Genomic DNA, 21,922 nt, shown 5'->3' on the forward strand with positions numbered 1-21,922 from the left:
CAATATGTAATTTATAAGTAACAAAATAATACAGAGCACACTCTTAAGTTTAAAGATTTTCTTTTTAATATACAACATTGTATTTACACTTTATAATATTTTCATAAAAATGGACAAGTGGAACAACTTGACCTTCCTTTTATTTGCAGCAAAGAAAATGTTAACACCACTTTGTAATTGTATGTCTATGTTGTAAAAGTGCTATCTATCCCACAAGGCTTAGTTTCTCCCAAACTGCATGATTTGTTTCTGAATATAATCTTTTGGTAAAATCCATTATTTCACTGATATGTTGCATAATGATCATAAAAGGGAATTATTTGGTCCTAAAACCTAGTTTCTCCAGCAAGTATGACTACAAAGAAATGACAGGTGCTTGCCTGTAAAAGTATATAGTACCTTACAAAGAGCATAGGCCTGGACTAATTGATCTCGCCATTCAACTAGAGATGACCTGTGAATAGGTCCAAATTTTATATCAAAAGTGTTATGTTTAAGATCTCAGCAAACATATGAGGGCAATGTTATTTTGTTTTTAAACCCAGTGTTGGATTTGATGGCTTGTAAACACAAGTCCTGTCATAAATGTAGGGCTCAAAGGAATAAACACAATAAGCCAGGCCTAGGTGAAACCTGAATGTGAATTTGGCTATCGCGTATAAACTATTTTCAGTATAGTACAGTATATTGTTAAAAGATACTGACAGACAAAGAGAGGAGAAACATACAGCAATAAACCAACACACACTCATACACAAAGGGCAGTCAATTTGTTAATGGGATGTTAGATGTAGGGGTGTTCTGCATGTGCACAAGAGTGCCACTATGATTGACACATCGGGTTTCTAGCCTATGGAGGAAAGCTACCGTAGGGTGTAAGGAAATATCCCACTTGTCACACTCGACTGACTGGATAGCCTTGGAAGAAAATGAAATTTACAATTCACTAAAATTGTCTTCTCTACGAAAGCTTTTATATCTCATTTGAGCATTTATATATTCAAAATTGGCTTGTTAGGATGCATTAAGGCAAATTTAACACAAACACCATCGAATGCTTTTGCTTCTCATATCCTGAAGAAAACCAGGCAAAGCTAGCAGTGGGAAAAAAACACCCACTCTGTGTTCAAATTATGGATAAAAAGTGGACAGCACTTTGGATAAAAGCGTCTGCCAAATATATACATTTGCTGTAAAGCTTGACATAAACATGAGATTTGAGAGCTTTTGTCAGAGAGAAACATTTTCAGTAATAATTAAAAATTTCAATCTGTTCCTCACATGAAACGTATGGCTTCATAAGATTTGATAGAAAAAATAAATAAATCACTTGGGCTACCTTAATAGTGATTCTTTTTAACATTTGTATTCCATTTTAGCAAGTCAGAATGTGAGTAAATGAACTATTCCTTAACCATCTGAGACCAAACTGATATGTAACGCCAGGTAAATATTTTGCATTCTGACAGAGTCAGGCTGGATTCAATGCTACTGTATATACTGCAGCCACAGAGCACTTTGAAAACACACAAAGTGCTTTTAAATCCCTGTTGACAGCATTGATTTTAGCTTAGTGATGAGTTAGCACAATAAATAAAAGTTAATTTCACTCACTGCTATAAAAAGAGAACAAAGCAAGCTTTAAACATGATCCATTATCATTGTTGCAAGAAATGCAGATCTTGATTTGTAAGTAGTTAGTCTTGATCAATGGGCAGGGCTCAACATTAAGATTAAAACAATAAATATCCCAAATAAAAAACAACTGTTCATCTGCAGCACAGGCCTGGATGTGAATTGTCTTGTGTTGGTCTTGCTTCTGAAATAATGGAGGTGACCACATATAAAAACTCATTCATTCACGGGCCTGCCCTTACACACTTACATATGGCACCATATATCTCCACTATATTCATTGTTAACATATATATTTGTCAAAACCCTGAACACTCAAAGTCCCAACAAGTACCAACTTCACCTTTGTTAGATTTTTTTGTCCTTTTTTTCTTATTAAATCTTGGCATAATGTCTTTTTAACCAGCCTAAAGTGCAGCAGTGCTTGGTTTATGTCCCGTGTTCTCAACTCGAGAAACTTCTCCAGTGCTCTGGGATGTCTTGGGATGGAGAAGGTCTCGTCAGTGAACTTCAGGATAATTTTTAGGAAAAGCTGGCATCACATTCGTACAGCGTAGACTTGAGCGGTCTCACCGGTCCCTCCTCGTAAACCTTCAGTATGGCCTCGCACACAAACTTGAACTGGCCCTGTGTGGACAGAACAGAGGGGAAGTCGTGGTGAATGGAAGATGTGTCATTTTGTCACACGAGAGCAGTCAAGTGCCCAAGGCATTATGAGACACTGGAACATAATTCACACAGAGACAGGTGAAAAAATGTCCACATACTTGTATATATTGCCCACATAATCACAGTAAGTTGAACCAAAAGCTTTGCTTCTTCTAACGGAAAGCAGGATGTGAAGACAAAATATACTTACTGACTATGTTTCAAAGGATAGTTCACTCAAAATGTAACATTCTTTCATTATGTCAGAGTAAATCTGTACGAATTTCTTCTGCATCACATTAAAGAAGACATTATTAAGGGCATTGTGTAAATATTAAGCCCCATTGACCTCCATTAAATGGACAAAAAAACCCTGACATTTTTCAAAATATATTTTTTTGTATCCCACAGAAGAAAGAGTCATAGTCAGGTTTTGGATGACACGAGGGTGAATAAATGATGAGAGATTTCAGTTTTTATTATCTTAACTGATGAAGACTATGAAACATATAAATATATATGTGACCATGGACAACAAAACCAGCATGTGTTAATTTTTTCGAAATTGAGATTTTTACATAATCTTAAAGCTAAATAAATAAGATTAAATAAGAGTTGTTAGAAGAGGACAATATCTGACTAATATACAACTGTTTAAAACTCAGGAATCGGACGGTGCTATAAAATCAAAAGATTGAAAAAATTTTCTTTGAAGTTGTGAATCAGGAGCACTGTGACAGGCCACCCACTCACAAAAATAAAGTTTTATATATCTAAGGTAGGAAATGTACAAAATATCTTCATGGAACATGATCTTCACTTAATATCCTAATGATTTTTGGCATAAAAGAAAAATCGATAATTTTGACCCATACAGTGTAATTTTGTCTTTTTCAAAAATGTTCCCGTGCTACTTAAGACTGATTTTGTCATCACATATGATAAGAAGTAAGATCATAGACTGCTAGGACTTACAGGTGTCTGAATCATCATGGCTCTCTGATCTCTCATTGTTCTCACGATGTCCAGCGGATTCACAGGCTGACTACATTCCATCAGACACATGGCCGTTTCCATGGTGATGAGAACTCCCGTCCTGCCTATCCCAGCACTGGCCACGGAGGACAGACAGGGAGAATTCAATTACTTAAGAAACATCTACTTTAATGAATATAGTGAGAAACCCAATTGTCCATTCAGTCCATTAAGGACTCACAAACGCCATAATCAAATGACCACTGCTTTATCATTTACCTGCAGTGGACCACAACAGGCTCATCCTTTCCAGCTCGTTTACTCCGAACCAGAGCCACAAAATCCAGGAAATCGGTTGAGTCGTCTGGTACACCGTGATCTGGCCATGCCAGGTATTGGATCTGGGTCAACTCCCTCTCCTCCCCACTCTAACAACACACACAACAGCAAAATTCATTTCTTATTTTACGATAAATATTCCCATGAATAATTTAGTGTAATTAATTATTATTAATGAGAATAAAATTATCATAATAAAAATAATAATTATGTTAAAATAATATGATTAATATTATGATTATTACTACAAATAATATAAATAATAATAATTCAAATCTTATAATCTAATTAACTAGATTTATTTATTTATCATTTCAAAGCAAAACAACATACAGTTAATGTAAACAAACAAGTCCTGAAAGTTCTGAAATCTGCAATAGACTTACCTCAATATGAGAAAGAGTCATCTCTCGAACCAAGAAAGCCAAGTTTCCCTCCTCCGTTTTGCAGGAAACCTGAAAGTCTCCGTATGTAGCACTACCTGAGGGGTTTGGCCAGTACTGATGGCACTTCACCTAAAGTAGAAATGAATGTTATACCGAAACGTTAAGACACGGTACAATCAATCTTTGTTAACCCGAAGTACTACAAAACTAATAACAGATCAAAGAGTCTCACTTACACGTCCTCGCTCAACTTGAGTGGTGAGCATGACTACCATCGAAGATCCCTGCTCCCACGTCATCTGCCAGAAGTCAGGGCACGTGTTGGGCAGCGGCCCCTGACAGGCTATATAGCGGTTTATGAGACTTGAGGCAGGGATTTCCATCTGCAAACGATCAATGGCAACAACATAGTGTGGCAATAAATCACAGTCTGAGTTTGTGTGCAAGATAATAACATCATTATGAGCTACTCACATTGATGTAATTTGCATTGATATAGTCATCTGTGCCATTCAGGATGACTCGGGTTGCATCATCTGATAAAAGAACAAAAAAAACGATTTGGCTTAAACCGCCTCCACCCGTTGTTAACGCCAAGGAATGTCATGCAGTGATACTCACAGGGTGAGATGTCTCTGTAGCGGTTTTTGGAAATATTCTGAGGTAATTTGGCACAGGACATTGTCATTCCGGGCCTTTTCCGGTACAGTTGCTTTAAAAAACAGAACACAAACAAATAAGTCTACAAAATGCCAATGAATTAAAACTCAATAATGGACGGTGTTCATTCATTTAGCATTTTTTTTATCCAAAGAGACATTAAAGCTTGTGTTTTGCTGTAAATTGTACATTTGTTATATGTTGTTGCCTCCTTGGCCAGTTCACTCTTGTAAAATAGATTTTAATCTCAATGAGTTTTTACCTGGTTAAATAAAGAATGAATGAATGAAAGATATGCATTTTATCAGAATGCACATTCTTTGGTAACAAAAAAGCATGACCTTGCCTTTGTTTATGGCATTCAAAATAATAAAGTAATGTGTTTTTTTGCTTTACAAAAGAACTCAAGTCGCGATTCATACTCGGACAATCTAGATATTTCTATATAGTACATGCAATACTTTAAATACACATATTCTACTCACTGAATTATGGTGTAAATGCATACACTGTAAATAAGGTCACCTCCTTTAACAGTAAATCTAGCCAAGTTTGGATTTTTATGCATGACTGGGAAACATTTAACACATACATAATGTACATTTGTATACACCACCCATACTGTGCACCTGCACTGCACCTGAATTAAATTAAAACTGCATGAGCTTCAATAACAGGGTTATAGGAACATCTCTCTTTGAGTCATACAGTTCACCATACGCTTACACCCACACTAACAGGAAAACATTAGATCTGCCTGATGAAAGACAGGAAGTAATAGAGCTCTTGTTGATATGACCACATCCTGAATGACCCTGATTATGGTAAATGTCACAGAATGTTGCAAGTGAGATGTTTAGATAAGCAATAACCCAAACTATAATTGTACAGGTTTGCGTCTCCTCAACATCAAGTGTTGTAACAAAACCTTCAAAAGTACATTTTCCCACACAATTAAAAGTGTGTTTTAAAAATCATAATATTCGTCTTCTACTTTTTTGCTTCAGTTCAGGTGGTCTAAAATAGTGTGCAATGAACTCAGGAGTACAACTGATGATTGTGAAAATGTAAATCCTTCAAACATGTATCTCCTGCCACACAAAACAGTGGGAAAACAAATTCTGCTTTAGCATTCAAAATGCAAGTGTTTGTGAATCCATAATAACTCACATCAAAATGGGCCAGTAAAGTGGCACTGTTAAGACCCTCTTTCAGCTGCAGCATAGACTCCTTCCAAGCATCCTGGTCCAGCTGAGAGGCATCTATGGGAGATTTCTCTGGGATGTACTGAAAATCAGGCTCAGACTCCATTTTCTCCTCGACAACATCATAGATAGCTACAAAAAGAGATCCTATTAATGTTACACGATCAGAGCATATAATGTGTATACATGAGTACGAGGAACTCTAAGACTAATGCATCAAAGATCAAAACACAAGGCAACTGCTCACCATTGGGCCGCACCAACAGCATGAGCTCCACTGAGTGGCTCTCACAGCTGGCCTTAATAAACATGACCACCTGATCATGCGTGTGCTCTGAAATATCTCTACCGTTGATCAGAACGATCTGATCGCCCTCATTTAGACGAGGCACACACAAATCAGCCTAATGGAGAGACACAGACAGAAAATGTGTGCAGATATTATAACATTTGAAGGTTTAAATCCACTCAAATAATCTGGAACTTCCGATTACATATAAATTAATGTAATGTATTAAAGTTTTTCAGAGGCCTGTAAAGCAGTAGTAAGTCTATGTTTAAGACAGTTCAGAGTTAATCCTACAGGGGTCACTCTTTAGTGAGTCTCCCTTCCTATCTCAATCCCAGTTGCTATATAAAAAGGAGCTTATGCTGCAGTATTTACAAAAAATGTACAGCTTCGTAAACATACCGATGTTCCAGGTGCGACCCGAGACACAATAATGGGCATCTTTTGGTCAGAGCCACCCTGACAGTAAGAGAGATAGAACACAGGTTATTGCAATGACGCAACAAAATCATCAAGTCAAAAATTAGACACCGAACATTATACCTTCACATTAAACCCAAATCTTCCATTCTCATCTGGTTTCATCTTGATCAGGACAAGATTGTCATGAGGAATGACTCCATTGGGCTGAACATGCAACAAATTCCAAAAATTGTAAACATCAGCATTTGATGTTAAATCAGTATTTGTTTTGACCAAAAATTGTGCTTTTTAATTAATCATATTCTCTTATAACGTTCAATGAAAGCAAAATCCCATCAAATAACAATGCAGGAAAAGCAATACTATTATCAGGAGTACCAACTAAATTGGAAAGAGGAACAATAAATTCCCACATAGATCGGATCAGTGGATGTAATGTATTCTTACCGTAGTCTTGTCTATTGCTATGGGGACATCATACATTTCGTTGATGTGGTTGTCTAAGTCCTGTTGTGAGTGGGACAGTATAAGTTGGCTCAGGTTCTTCCGGGACTGTTTGGGAGGGAGGGCGGGTGGCGGGCCTTCAACACCTTCTGGAGACCTAAGGGGTAAAAAAGTTATGGTTCCTGAATTGGATTTTCAATAAAAAACACAATTTTGAAAAAATAATGATATACTTTCAAGTTATGCAAAATAAATTGTGAACTTCCAGACAATTAAAGCCTAACCATGGCTGTAAACTCCAAGCGGACAAGTAATCCATATGATTACAACATTTATAAACGTAATCCTTATGACAAATAAATTCAGAGTACATTAATCCTTGAATAAATCCCAGTTTACAGCGTTTTAGATGATATAAACATTTTGCAGTAGCATTCCATCACTTATTACAGATTTTAAACTAGTTCAGTGCATTTCATTTAAATGCATTTAATTTGGTTGAATTCTAAATGCATGCAGCATTCAACAATTCAGTGAAGCATTAAATTATAAGACACTGTGTATTTTAACTTTCACACTGAGGTTTTGCTTCCAAAGCACACCCACATCAAACCCGATGTGTAGTTTATATATAGGGCGTGTATATGCTCACACTGACCCTGTTTAGTCTGTCTGTCACTAGTTGTGTCCTTACCACAGCACAGAGTCAAAGTGGCCCAAACTGAACAATTCTTCAAGGTCAGCTCAGGAGGTCATAGCTGTCCTTCTGAAACCTCCAATCCCCATATTTCAGGATGTTTATGTTTTTTCATTAAAAAGTATTATAAGTATTATAACTATCTAACAAATAAAAAGTATCAAAATTTGCTTGTCAGTTTTGACATTTGACAAAAAAAGTATTTAATCATTTAAAAGGTACAATGTTTTTCCATTTCCTGAACAACAGTTAATTTGGACATACGAGGTTTCGGTGCCTATATGCTGAATAACTATACATATGTGTACATCCAGCAGTTCTACAGAGAATTAAAGATGCACAAAAATCGGTCGATTGTTTTTTTTCGAACAAAGATAAATATATTTAAAATAAAACACAAAAGGCAGTAAATATGTTGGAGCACAGCAAAAGAAAACATATCAACAGAATCTGCCAAAAATAATTTCCACAAGGTCGAAACGGAGCCGGATTAAGCAAAAACTATGAACCAAAAGCTTGTTAAAATATATAAATTTAATCTTCAGAATCAGTATCAAAAGCTTCCACTACTAGTAATCTGTTACTGGTATAGGTGCATCTCAAGTTAGTTATATTATATTTATACATGTTCAAATGTTGTTAAATGTGCACCGACCACAAAAATATACAAGACAATACAACAGACTACATGTGTTGTGTTCACGAGTGCTTAAGCAGAATTCTGCAGCAGGTGGTTGTGTCATTATTTTAATGTATGTGACAGAGATGAACAAGCAGACACATGTGTGTATTTTAATCAAATCTTTATGAAAGAAGAAATATAGTCATTTCTGTGAGGTAGAAATGTTTCGTGTTCAATTCTCTGAATGACATAAAAATAGCCTAACAAAGAAACCATGGCATGTGCACTAAAAATAAAACTGAACTCTGATGGAATTTCCCATGGGGATGTGTTTTCTTATATGGTCATCAAAAAAATACTGAGCATGTTATTTTGTGACAACGTATTCATCACAACCTTTAAACAAAACACATTTAAAACAAAATTATCTTTAGCAATTCTGTGACTTTGTAGGGCCTATCAATGACTATAAAAGCTTTAAATGACACATATAAACTAACAACCACTGACAATGGCATCTTTTGTGACACGGCCTGTTATCAGATGGGCTAATGTGTTGACTGTAAACAGGCTGTTTCTGCAAAACCAAAAAGACTGATACAAAGGAACTCGCATTACTTTTCTTTTGAACAAGCTGAGTGAACAAAAGCAGAAATAACCACATGCCAAGCAAATATCTACCACTGGCAGTGTCATTACGCTGAAGTATACTGCAGATCTATTCAAGAGCAGCACAAAGGCCTTGACATATTTACCACAGACCCATTAAACCCAAGCATTGTGCCCACTGCTCAAAGCGGTAAACATGTTTTACAGCAGCGCAGTGTGCGTTTAGTTTCCATTTGGGGCCGGTAAAGGGTTTAGACAGAGAATGGTGATTGGAGGGCCAGACAAAACAAATAGCCAATAAAAAAACGGTTTACTGCAGAAAAACCACTTTATACATTTGAGGCGCTTTTCTTACATTAAATTACGTGGCTTCTGCAAATAGTGTTTTATAATAACCAAAATGATTTATGTGTTAAATATGTTAGAGCTGCTCTGCGGTTAAAATGAACAAATAATAAAGACTTGAAATGCATTATAATGCATGCTATAAAAATGAAAGGGTTACCCGAACTTCTGTTAAATCAATTCAGTGGTATTCTCCTTTAAGACAATAACCATGCACAAATACACCGTATATGGGTAGAAGCTGCTTTTAGGAATATTGAAAACTTTAGGCTTAAAGGGACAGTTCACCCAAAAATGAAAATTCTCTCTTCATTAACTCATCTTCAAGTTTTGAAATCTGAATAAATATATTTGTTCTGTTCAACACAAAAGAAGATATTTTGAAGAAAGGAGGAAAACAAACAGTTCTGGGGCAATTTTGACTCCCATTGTAAGAACTGTTTGGTTACAGGAATTCTTCTAAAATATATTTCTCTGTGTGCATCAGAAGAACAAAGTGTATACAGATTTGGAACAATTCGAAGGTGAGTAAATGATGACAGAATTTTTATTTCTGGGTAAACTATCCCTTTCAAATAAGATGTCACTATATTGTTGGTCAACTCTTAAATGCATAATCTATAAACACAAGAATTATGTGACAACTTTCATGAACAATATTACATAATTCAATAAACAGTAACTTTCTAAATGTTTGTTTACTAATTAATGGTTAAGCATTACACAAAACAAAGCCCTGCTTGCCCACACAAAACTCATCTTCAGTGTGACTACTTAGGCCGTGTTTACACTAGTGCACATTTATTTTAAAATAACTTTTGCTACAGTTACGCCTGTCAACACCACTCCGGAGACTAGGAAATTGTATTTGCCAACTGATTAGGTTCATGGTTCATTTTGTATTCCTCCCAAAATCCTCAAGCATCATCATATGACCATTATGCTACCAGAAGACGTCAATGACTAGCCTCTATTACATTAAACATTAAATAAACCAGTTCTATAAGGACGTGGAAGTACTCACGGCGTTGACTCTAGACTGATACTGTTGGCTTGCGTAGACAAGGCCGATTTGTGATTGGAAAACACCGGGAGGCTGGGAGAGGCATGGATGACATGATCCACCAGGTGACCCATGGAGGAAGGCCGGAGCCGGGGACACTCTTGTACAAACAAGCAGTTTCTACTGTTGACAGAGCAAAAATAGTTGCTGTAGGCATTATGTTTGATTTATAAATACCTCAAGTGTGGTGTTGTCACCTATTAAACCTAAGAAAATATTATACTGTAACAACCTTATAACCTTATCATATGTCCTATTGAAAAGAAAAAAAATCTAACTTTAGCATGAAATTTAACTAAAGCATGCTATTATGAGATGCACCTACATAAACATCTTAACACCTCTTTTTCCCAATAGTCTAACACCCAGTCTTTGATCATTAGATTGTGTGTTGCACTAAAACAGAAAGGCACTCACTGGTTGGGCGTCCCGGGGGGTGAGCGGGTGGGCAAACTGCGGGTCTCCAGCCTTTCTTCAGACAGTGAGGTCCTGCTCACTGCTTCCCAGTCTGTCAGACCCATCAACGTCCTGCCCAGAGGCTTGCTGGGAGACCTAGGTGAAAATAAAATATCTTGACAAATCCAGAGACAGCTGTACCTCTCCATCTGGCTCACTGAATTTCAATTTTAAAAGCATGACTGTTGAGGGCATTATCTAAGAGATCAGTCTACGTTTTTGTGAAATGATTGCAAATATCTTCCTTAACCATGCACAGTTCCTAGAAATCTGAGTGTATAGTTTGACCTTTCTGTTTCACAATGTTCAGATTTTAAATGTTTTACTGCTGGCGTTCAGGTTACATTTTGACAAGCAACCCCTGGGTTTGCCTTTTCCGTACAGCAAGGCATGTGATAGTTTTTTCAGTCAGTATCCAGATCAAAAAGTCAGACAGAACTGAATTTATCGTCAATAAATGTCAATCATTACTATCATGAATAGTTAAAGTGCAGTACAATTTAACAAACGGTTGTACTTGCTCTGTTATAGTTATACTTTCAAAAAGTAAAAAAAATGATGCAAACAACTTTTCAATTGAAGCTCTTTGGAATTAATTGTGATAACTGTCTCTTTGTGGATACTTTATCAAATAATTATGATAAACTTACAATAATAATATTAAATAAATGCACTGATAGTGTTGACAGTGCAAACATTACCTTGTAAACACTCTGTCTTTGACTCCCTTTTCTTTCCCGTACTGAACAGATTGTGCTTCCGTCCTCCCACTGTGAGATAAACAATATTTGTTAGAATTCAAACGGTTTTCTTCATTTTCACAACCATCAATGTGACTTTACCAAAGCTTGTAACATTGAGTGATACAGTATCTGTGACATTCAGAGGTTTTATACAAAGCTCCTACTGTTCAATGTACTTGAACAGGGAGTGTTTTATCATACGGCAGTGGTCATCAATACATACTAATACAAATCTAAAAGCACTGCGAAATGAATTATTGATCTCCACTTCCTCGATTCCCTATATCTGAAATAGCCTAAATGATCATAATGAAAGTTTATCCCAAGTAGAGCAATTGTTTGTGTCGAATAAGGTCAAGCTCTTTGGCAAATGCACAGTTGTAGTAAGAAATACAATGGAAACAAAAATTACAAATAAAATCAAAATCTGCTTTGAAAAAATTAAAACAATAACACAGATGCTTACCAGTAATGGAATTTGGAGCCTAATCCAAAGTAGTGGGAGAAGAAGTTCTTCTGCGGGGGAACAGGATGGTCAAGCCGAAAAAAGGTATGATGTTCAACGCATGCCTTCCAGAGGTTCTTACAGGCTCTGTAGTTCATCATGTTGAAACCCAGCATAGTATCTCTCGTGTCATTCTGTATGCAAAAAAGCCATGGTTAAAAAATAGCAAGTGTCAATGCTAACCTAAGGGTGTTACATTACACAGCCTGCATTCTTAATAGGAGATAGTACAGAGTACAGGTTTATGGTTTACCAAGTTGAAATCAAGGTTTGTGAATATGATTAAGTTCACCTATTATATAGTTCATTATACTAGTTTAAATTAAGGATGGGTCAGGGTTAGTCAACTAGTTTATCTAGATTTTTCTGTATATTTGTTTTGATATTTGTAGGAGTGGTGTGGTTTACACAGTGTGCGAACAGCTTGCTGCGTTTTAGCTACCCGATGGTGTTTGCATGGTAAAACCCTCTAGCTCTTGCTTTCTACAGCCGTCTTGTTTTGCCATGAAAACATGGGGCTCCACTTGAAACGTGGCCAAAATTCCCAGAAGGCTGTCCTCTGGAGAGACCTATTAGGACTGACACTCCAATCTGCAAAGCTCCATTGGTCACCGGGGACTCCGGAATGTACTTCCCCCTCTGTTGTTGGTAGCGCAAATCGGCGAGGCTGCGACCCAGGTCCAAGGTAACTGCACCCGCTCAGCCAAGCTTTGCCATCTGGGCATCAATTATGGATCATGACATCACCAAATCCTGCTTTTTGCACAACTGCATCTGAAAGGTCCCTGTGCATTATTCACATCGCCAGGGTGACTTGAGGGGCCGATGCCACGGAGACCCGACTCAGGCACGCAGGATTCTCTGCAAATGGCTCGATTCCAACGTCAAGTCGTGCGTCCCGTTTCCCCAAAAGCAAAGTGCATTATCTACTCTTCATAATTAATAAGCTATAAAGAGTCGCTCTTATTGCACATCCACTGACAGCAGGGTAGTAATTACACAAGGCTTTCAAATAAACAAAGATCACTAGGGCCACGGGAGCCAATATGCTCTTTCATTTGATGTAGTTCGAACAAAATGGTTTATTAAAGGTGCATTTTGATAAAACAGCCACTAGAGGGCGCACGATCAAAACAACAACATGCATTAGCTTGTTAGCAGGTAAAGTTTTATAAATGTTGCAAATAATTGTGGTCCATAAATAAGTGACTGATCAAAAAAAGCTAGTGGCTTGCTAGACGCTAGACACTACTTCGGCATTTGTCCACAACACTGTTGTCATGCGGTTTCTACGAGCTGAAAGACGGTAACAAAGGGTAACGCGGATATAATGCCATTGAGAGGCGACTGCACAGCCCCATGTCACTGTTTACAATTGCGATTTTCTCTCGATTTACAAGTATCTGGAAACATTAGAGATATTGAAAGTAATCAGGTGAACAAAATATATAACACAAGCCTAGCTGTTTTTGATATTTTTCTGCAAAATATTTTTCCTAAATCGAATGCTCATTCAGACCTGCATGAAACACCTTGTGTAACCACACCCCCACAAATCTACGTCAATTCGTTGTATGACTAGACAAAGACCGCCTAGATATATATGCAATTAAGGTTGGCGTACATGCCAGTACAATTGCTTTGAAACCTAATGTTCCAAATATGTGAAGAGGTGTTACATTTCCGTCACACGCTTGCAGTATTAGATGAGCTTTGTTAAAAATCTGCACGTTTCAGAGAGGCAGGACAAAGAGGAGATACAAACATGCACGATATGTGGAAAATACAGTGCTTTTGGACCTTAAATCGTGTGTACACATTGCATTACTTCGAAAACAAACGATAATATTCGTTTTAGCCGAGTCATATCACCCCTTTAATAGAAAGTTAGGCACCCTGCTGTAAGTTATTGGAAATGATGATGTCTGTTGGAGTCTTCAAACTTAAATTGTTATCAGTTAAATCAGCATGGGGTAAACAAATTAACAAATATAAATGATAAGTCCCATGCATTTTGTTTATGAAAATGTACCCATTTACTTTTAAAATCATCTATGGTGATATTGTAATCTATATTTTAACTATATAGACCGTTTCATTAGGCACGCTCGCCGGGACTGCAGTTAACTTCTGGTCTGTGTTTGGCTAGTGTCTAATAATATAACTATTTATATTTGATTTGATTTATGTTAATATTAATTTATATGATTATTTTATTTTATAATTACTGTATTAAATAAAAGATTTGTTGAATTTTGTTGTATGTTCAATTTAATAAGGAAACAATTTGTTGAATGGTTCCTGTAATTTGGTCGCATTTAAAGAAACCATATGGTACATTGACATCTAGCGGTTGAGCTTGGTATGGCAGTCTAAATTAATCTAAAATATTAGAGACACAAGTTTAGCCAAGTAACAGCTCTTTTCGGTTTCTTTTGCTTGTAACCAGAAATAATCTACATGCACTCTTTTGTTTGTGAATGTGTACTGGAAGTTATTGGCAGTCCACGAACACGTGCATGCGCAGAAACGTTTGTTTATATTGTAACTTTGAAACCGTATATTGAATTGTTCTTAAAGAACAAAATACATATTACAATGCTCTGTATTAAAATGCAGTAATGACTTTTCAAGTATTATAGTCAACACATTCATAACTGATAGCTATACTAAAGCAAGACTGAAGACCCTCTCCTAACCATCCATGACACTAACGCAAATCAAACTACAAAATATGAATCGTAGCCTACAACAAAGTATGAAATTAAATACTAAATTAAATTAAAATAGCTACGAATTCCCATGAGATTGTATTGCAAGACCATACAAACGGGAAAACAATACGTTATACTGTAGTTATATTATAGGCATTCAGACCTGTTCGCACCCACACAAACAGACAATAACGTTACGTTTCTTTAAACCTGACATACTGCTGTTTCACATTTTAAACGCGAGAGTTCTTTGAAGTCCCTGTGAACTGAAAAATGTGATCATTCTTACCTCCGTTTTCTGACGTGGAACAGAGTTTCGAAAGTTTTTCACTGCGATTTGATTGGATGTATAAAAACAACCGTTACATTTTGAAATGAATCTGGAAGCAGACTGACAGTTGAAGGGGAGGAGCTGATGGATGCTCCGCACATGCTGTCTAACTTACGTCATTTGAGATGGATAGTCACTAGGTTTTTCTGCCAAGTGTAACCCCAACTCTGATGAAACACCTGAACAAGCTAATCAGGATCTTTAGGAATAGATGTGCTCAACTTAATGCGGCGCTGCGCAAATCTATAAGCATGTGACATTGAAGTAGCGCGAGATCAATTCAAATGTGTACGGTGAAATCTGCACTTGATCACGGTACTTAAATGTCATATGCTTAAAGATTAAGGGCTGGAAGTGCATTTTCAGACTTTAACAGAAGATTATGAGGGCACATGAATTTGAAAAAGAAATTACCTACATTGGTAAACTATTTACGGCCCCGGCCAAATTTAACCCCTGCCCACAAGCCTATGACATGAATGATAAATATGATCATATAATAAAAACTGATGATCAAAACAAGTCCTTCTCTATATTTCCGGATCGAGATTTAGAGGAACTATAATGAAAGGGGAAAAACTTTTTACTCACCCCCTCTTTTCTCAACTGGATGAAGAACTGTTTGCATTTAAAAGATATTTTCACAATCTTCAACCTAAAACAGAGGAAAATGAATAAAAATATGATGTGGTCGGCAAACCAAAACACATTTTCAAGGGCAGTGACAAACAAAAAGAAATAAACTGTTAAAGTTTCCTGACCCATTTAAGCCCAGTGTGTCTGTAAGCTTCCCTCATGACTCAGAGGGAAGCTAAATATATTCCTCAGAACACACACAAAAACACAAACCGATGTCCGCACAAACACATGCCGGCACAGTGTCACCCACTTATGACACATTCGGTCACACGCTGAAGTGCAACAGCACACAAACACATGGTCCATGAGTCAAGCTGGTTGAACTCTAATTCATATGTCTGAAGAGAACATCCATCCTGAGCATCAACGATAGCAAGAAAAGTGCAGACAAATAATACCATTATGTTATTTTACTACTGCTGTGTTTACATGACAGGGTATAAAACAGAATCATGGATAAGAGCAAACGTTTGCCCCAAGATCTTAGTCTGTGACAGATGACCCCTGTATATTTGTGGGCTAAACATAGTATGCTTGGAGAGCATCTGTGTGTCCATTTCAAACAGTAGATGCTTGGACAACAGCTAGAGCAGCTGGTCTGTGTGTCAGAATGAACAGCCTGTGTATGTCCCTCTGTGTGTGTGTTTGTGTGTTTAAATGCTTTATGTAGTAAAGATTTGGGTAGATAAAGTGTGCAAATGCATTTGGAACCGCTGCAGCCATTTTATAAAACAAAACAGAGGATTCGTGGTTATATAGTTTTAAATTGCAAATCAAAGATCAAATATGTTACAGTCGACTTTTATTTTTGTGTCGCAGCATCTCAGTGTGGACACACATACAGACTTTTTGCTGGAATCTGACAAAACTTCCAAATAAAAGCACAGACCTGGTCTGAATTGGAAATCTGGTAAGAAAAAGGCTAATATTAACATGCATAAAAACACTCACATAACCTCATGACCCAAACCACGGCCATTACACTTTACCACCGACTTACCATGGAAAGTAGTTGATTCGTACCCTGTTCTTGTAGATGGCTATGCCAGTTGAGATCAACCCTATGAAAATCTCTGTGTTGCTTTGATCCTATAAAACAAAAAAAAAGGGACAGAGTACAACTCAGGATCATTCAGTGTTTTCTAAACTGTGTGGTGCTGTGCTACATTTTCCCACATAAATAAAGTAACCTATAAACTTCCAATGGGAGCGCATTCACAGCAAATTAAACAACGGATGAGTCAAAATGATTTTCTGTGGTGATTGACAGATTGTAACACAGAACTTGTTTGAAAGAGACTCCTGGGGTCAGTTTCCCACAAAGCTTTAAAGCATCCAGCAGGTACAGAATGTGTTAAATGAACTGTGAAGGTTTTATGTGTAACAGCTTGTTAAACATCTGCACTCACCCTTGCATAGTGCAGCTCCACTCCATAGAGGTCCAGCGCCCGTGCAGTGTTCAGGTAGTTGAATTCAGACTGTGCTGGTGTAAGACCACTGTGTCCACAAAAGTAAGAGAGAGAGACAAACACAGAATTGAAACTCGAAGTGAAGAAGACCGTTGGATCACATGAAAGATGGAGGTATTGTATGTGTTGTACACAGCATGTCAATGTCAAAGCTGTGACTCTCACCTGTGTTGCTGGTGATGTTTGGTGACGTCTTTTTCGAAACCCTGAGGCTGGTTGGGGATGAAGCAAAATTCCGAAAGGTATCCCAACGAATTATCTGCTTCACTGTAATCGCCCGCCTCAGCTGAATCACAAAACACAACCACATTGTTATGAATAACTGATGTGATTTTTAACAATTGAACATGTGGGGTTACACGACCATATACTGTTTATAAAGAGATATGATCATGTTACAATAAACAAGCTACATTCACACTGTTGTGGTTATATCTTAATCCATCACTTGTGTGGCCGACACACAATATTATGTGACAACTTTGACAAAAGAATAAACAGTGGATGAGTAAGTGACATTAAAACTAAACATTTTAAAAACGTTTTATTACATAAAGTAAAGTAGTACGCACATAATACTTTGATTGTTTAAATTCAACTTTATTTTATAAACTTTTGTTTTTAACTTGTTTAATATATAAGCCAACTTCACATAAAATCTGTTGAATGACTAAAATGTGTACTTCGGGTACTTACGAAAACTACCATTAGCCTATTATTTTATCACAATAATTATCATATTAATGATAATATTGGCTTGCCATATAAATTATTAAATCAAAATCTTGTGTTTTAAAAAACATTTATTCCATTTTCAACAACATGGTCCCAAGGACTACATTACTGTCCTGCATATTCTAATTCGTCATTGACCTGGTGCAAAATGTTGTTAGTTCAAACATGTTGGACATTAATCTAGGATTGTACTGATTTAAGAGGTCCAAAAGCATCGGTTCAGTTTACATGCCCATAAACCTAGCATTGCACTCATCCCGATTTAAAAAAAAAAAGCTTTTCAAGGGTTTAGCATTACACTCAAAGCTATTCAAGGGTTTAGCATTATTAAACACCTGTTACATGATCGTAAAATACATGAGAGATTAGTAATGCTTTCACATCTGCAAACATAAACCAGTTCCTCTGACAACAAAGAAAATATCAGCAGCATCAGTTTTGCTGCTATAATAGCCTGTCAAGAAGCTAACATTAAAACAAACATAAAACGGATTGCAATAGATAGTGCTGTTCCAGGCTCAGCAAAATGCCCTCTGACCTATATAGCGCCTAAACTGCATGTTAAAGGCTCCGCAGAGACCGAAGCAAATGTGCTCACTACGCCAATCTGTCAAGAGTCATTATTACTGAGGTCAATCTGGCGAGCGGGCCCCCGAGGGTCCCGGGATATGCCACCGTCAGCACACACACATGCCTGTATAAAGCATGTCACTGCTGTTAGGTCTGATATGATGTTCTGGGCGGTGTTAGCTCCTGCTGTACTTCAGAGAGGTTTCTTGCTTGCATGTATTCCTGTTTTACAAGCTAGTGCTTGTTAAGTGTTGAGATTGTGCACAGATGGAATGTGACGTGCTGAGTTTGCGCTGCTGTATTTTGGCGGTTTGCACACAAGAGTTTCATAGGGAACTAAATACAGGATTTGGGTATAAATCTTACAATTTATGGTGTAATAGACTGCCTGGAAGGGAAAACATTTACGGGAGTAAAAAAAGATTATGCTAGGTTTAAAGAATCATGTGTAATAAAAAACACATGAACACATGAAAATATTTCAGCTTCTGTGAAATATGTCTAGGTCAATGTTTCTTTACTATGTACTGTGAAATTAGTGCAAACTATTGATAATTTCACAATAATTACTTGTATAATCATTATTTTTAACTTAATCATAACGGTTATTTACATTTTGCATCAAACTGGCAAATGTGGGTGATTACATGTAATGTTTTCCCAGTCCTAAATGCAGGTAACCATCACACACTGTTTCAAAACTAGTTCAATTTTGTAGCTTTTTTGGTACCATGCCGAATTCACATGAATAACCTCAGATGCCACATCGAAGAGCTCATACTTACACTGAACAGCGTACGATGCCAGGAGTGCGGCAGTATTGTGCGGACAGGGCAGTCTAGGAAGAACATGAATTATATTAAATTAACTGTGTAATTTGCTTGCGATCAAGCCAAACGTCAAATACTCCTAAACCGTATTTAAATATCTTTTTGAGTTGAATTTAAGGGTTTTTTTGGGTTCCGTAAAACAAAGAAAAGTCATATAGGTTTGGAATGACATAAGGTGAGCAAATGATGATGGCTACCCCTTTAATGAGGATACTTTACATTTAAACACTCTAAAGTTATGAATTAAAATAGCTAAATAATATTCAACTCACATTCCACTGAGTATGTCCTGCTTAATCTGCAGAAAATATAGGTACCTACAAAGAGATGAAAAAAAATACAATATTTGAACAAAGTCTTTAAAATTAATGAAATGTACTGATGTCGTAAAAAATAAATCAGAAAAATTACTTACATTTTATCATAACTTTTAATGCTTGTATTTAAATGATTCATAAACTAGATGAAACATTGGGCTAGGTTTGGGAATCGGAAATCAATTCCAGTTCAGAATCGAAAGAGTAGGAATAGCATCAGATTTGAAAAAGAGAGGAATCGGGATACTTGTAATAAAATTTTCAATTCCTGTGAGCTTATTTTCAGAAATGTGTAAACTTCGATCTGCTTATCTCTAAATAAAATCCCTTATAAAAATGATCGATATTTTTACTATAGTAAGCATAGTTTAACTATAGTATTAATATAGTATAGTATAGTATTTGCAGTGAAGCACAGTTACCACAAATTCATCATCATTCTAGGAACTAGAGTTTAACCATGTAGTTAAACTCTGGTAATACAAATTGCAATAAATCAAACCCTGTTTTGTATATATATATAGATTACAGTTATTATGTACAGTTAGTATAAATGAGCACACTCACCGTGTGTATTCTTCCTGAAGTTTGTTGGGGTCACTCACATAAAATTTCACCCGGAAGTTCAAGTGATGCGGGGAGCCCCCTGTAATTTCATTAATCACAACATATGCGTCAGTACAGAGATGTAGTTAAAACCAAAGCGAAGAACAAATCAATATCTTGTGTTAAACACCAGCACAGTTTAGAGGCTTGTATATACTAACTTACGTTTTAATTGCTTCCTTATGGGTTTAGTTGGATCCAGCCACCTCTATAAAATATTGATGAGATGGAGAGATAAAAAGAGATGGAGTGAAACAGGGATAGAGAGAGAGGAAGAACCTTTAATAACATGGCAACAGTCCAACACAACGTAATGCCACTCAATAATTCAATAGGCTTGTGTTTTCTGCTGTGGGGATGTACTTATCTGCAGTTACAACACAAAGAGACAAAACTGTTGGTTTGTTGGGGAAAAACTCTTTAACTGATCCAGTTTCAACCAAATCAATATAACCATGCAGACTTGTAAACAACAGATCGAACGGTTTGTAGATGATTACTAAAACATGAATAAAAGCGCACACAGACAGAGATATGTTACATACTGTTACATACTGTACAGTACTGTTACATAGTTTTCTCTGGTTCTCAGTCCGTAAGCACATGGTTTTATTTTCAGATTTTCCTAAATGAATTGACCAAATTTAGAGGAAGTTAAAGTTGAAGCTTTGCACAGGTTGAATATTTAGGGGGAAGGTCCAAAATTCTTAAACATCAACCTATTTTGGGACTAATGCCCATTCATGCACTTCATATGCTTTCAGATGCTATGAGTAAAATCTTGAATCCCAGAGAGAAGACCAGCTCAGCTGGAGTTCATCCTTGCGCTTGACCTTTGAACTCACCGGGCTGTCAGAGGAATCATCGGCCAGGTGTAAACCAAAATAGTCTCTCTCGGTCAGTTCCAGGTGCTTAAAGACAGCGTCCAGAAGGATCTGTCCTTGATCGTGCTTCTGTTGTGCACACACAAATACGCACACAAAGAAACATAAGTTAAGTCAATTGTAAAAATGATATTTGACTAAATCATTTAAAGTCCAGTTTATATTTGATATTTAACAGTTTATGGTACTAAAATTGAATTATGTTACCCAAAAGCATGTTCTAAGAGACAATCAGAATATATGATGATTAATGCACTCTAATACTTTTTTATTACAGGAGTTAGAGAAGGATTGTATGCTGTAATTAAAATGTGCAAGTACTCATTAAAAAGACACTTTAATCCGAGCATTTATGACAACTATAATAAAAATGTATTGTCCTGCAGTTCAAAAGCTGCAAGTGTCACCAAAACTGTTACTCTCACATCTAGAAAAGATGTCTTTGAAGGTTGTGATAAAAACTTTAAACAGGGTTTCTGTGGGATTCACAAAGTCAAATGTACGTTTTTTTTTTAAGACCTTTTTTAGACCATTATGAATTAAATTTAATACTTTTGCATCACAACATAGAAAACCTCACATTCCCAGATCAATTTCTTTCCGCATACAAAACAGTAGCTTCAAAAATAATGTATTTCAATGAGAATTAGAGGTTCTCTTGTTATTTTAAACCAGTTTAACTTTCTTTCCTCTGCAGAACACAAAAGAATGTTGGAATCGAACAATGACAGTAGCCATTTACTTCTATTCTATTGACACAAAACCAATGCTAGTCAATAGGTA

At 36.6% G+C, this 21,922-nt stretch overlaps 1 protein-coding gene across 1 annotated transcript in view; it reads right to left on the minus strand.

Annotated features, from left to right (window-relative positions):
• Positions 1-43: 43 nt before the first annotated feature.
• The window catches only part of ptpn4a (protein tyrosine phosphatase non-receptor type 4a), a 38,373-nt gene continuing 16,494 nt past the window's right edge, over positions 44-21,922 (minus strand). Inside the window, exons 3-27 of the mRNA XM_056754796.1 lie at positions 21,101-21,208; positions 20,421-20,463; positions 20,217-20,295; positions 19,605-19,649; positions 19,288-19,340; positions 17,363-17,483; positions 17,138-17,225; positions 16,729-16,817; positions 15,681-15,744; positions 12,006-12,178; positions 11,498-11,566; positions 10,758-10,892; positions 10,302-10,463; positions 7,008-7,161; positions 6,681-6,764; positions 6,540-6,596; positions 6,096-6,252; positions 5,814-5,980; positions 4,605-4,695; positions 4,458-4,519; positions 4,220-4,366; positions 3,984-4,112; positions 3,538-3,686; positions 3,259-3,394; positions 44-2,262 (exon numbers count right to left, since the gene is read on the minus strand). Coding sequence (XP_056610774.1) covers positions 2,158-2,262; positions 3,259-3,394; positions 3,538-3,686; positions 3,984-4,112; positions 4,220-4,366; positions 4,458-4,519; positions 4,605-4,695; positions 5,814-5,980; positions 6,096-6,252; positions 6,540-6,596; positions 6,681-6,764; positions 7,008-7,161; positions 10,302-10,463; positions 10,758-10,892; positions 11,498-11,566; positions 12,006-12,178; positions 15,681-15,744; positions 16,729-16,817; positions 17,138-17,225; positions 17,363-17,483; positions 19,288-19,340; positions 19,605-19,649; positions 20,217-20,295; positions 20,421-20,463; positions 21,101-21,208 — 2,667 coding nt within the window. The 3' untranslated portion in view covers positions 44-2,157. The remainder of the gene's footprint in view (positions 2,263-3,258; positions 3,395-3,537; positions 3,687-3,983; positions 4,113-4,219; positions 4,367-4,457; positions 4,520-4,604; positions 4,696-5,813; positions 5,981-6,095; positions 6,253-6,539; positions 6,597-6,680; positions 6,765-7,007; positions 7,162-10,301; positions 10,464-10,757; positions 10,893-11,497; positions 11,567-12,005; positions 12,179-15,680; positions 15,745-16,728; positions 16,818-17,137; positions 17,226-17,362; positions 17,484-19,287; positions 19,341-19,604; positions 19,650-20,216; positions 20,296-20,420; positions 20,464-21,100; positions 21,209-21,922) is intronic.

Source organism: Triplophysa dalaica, chromosome 8, assembly GCF_015846415.1.
Source record: "Triplophysa dalaica isolate WHDGS20190420 chromosome 8, ASM1584641v1, whole genome shotgun sequence".
Lineage (NCBI taxonomy): Eukaryota > Metazoa > Chordata > Actinopteri > Cypriniformes > Nemacheilidae > Triplophysa > Triplophysa dalaica.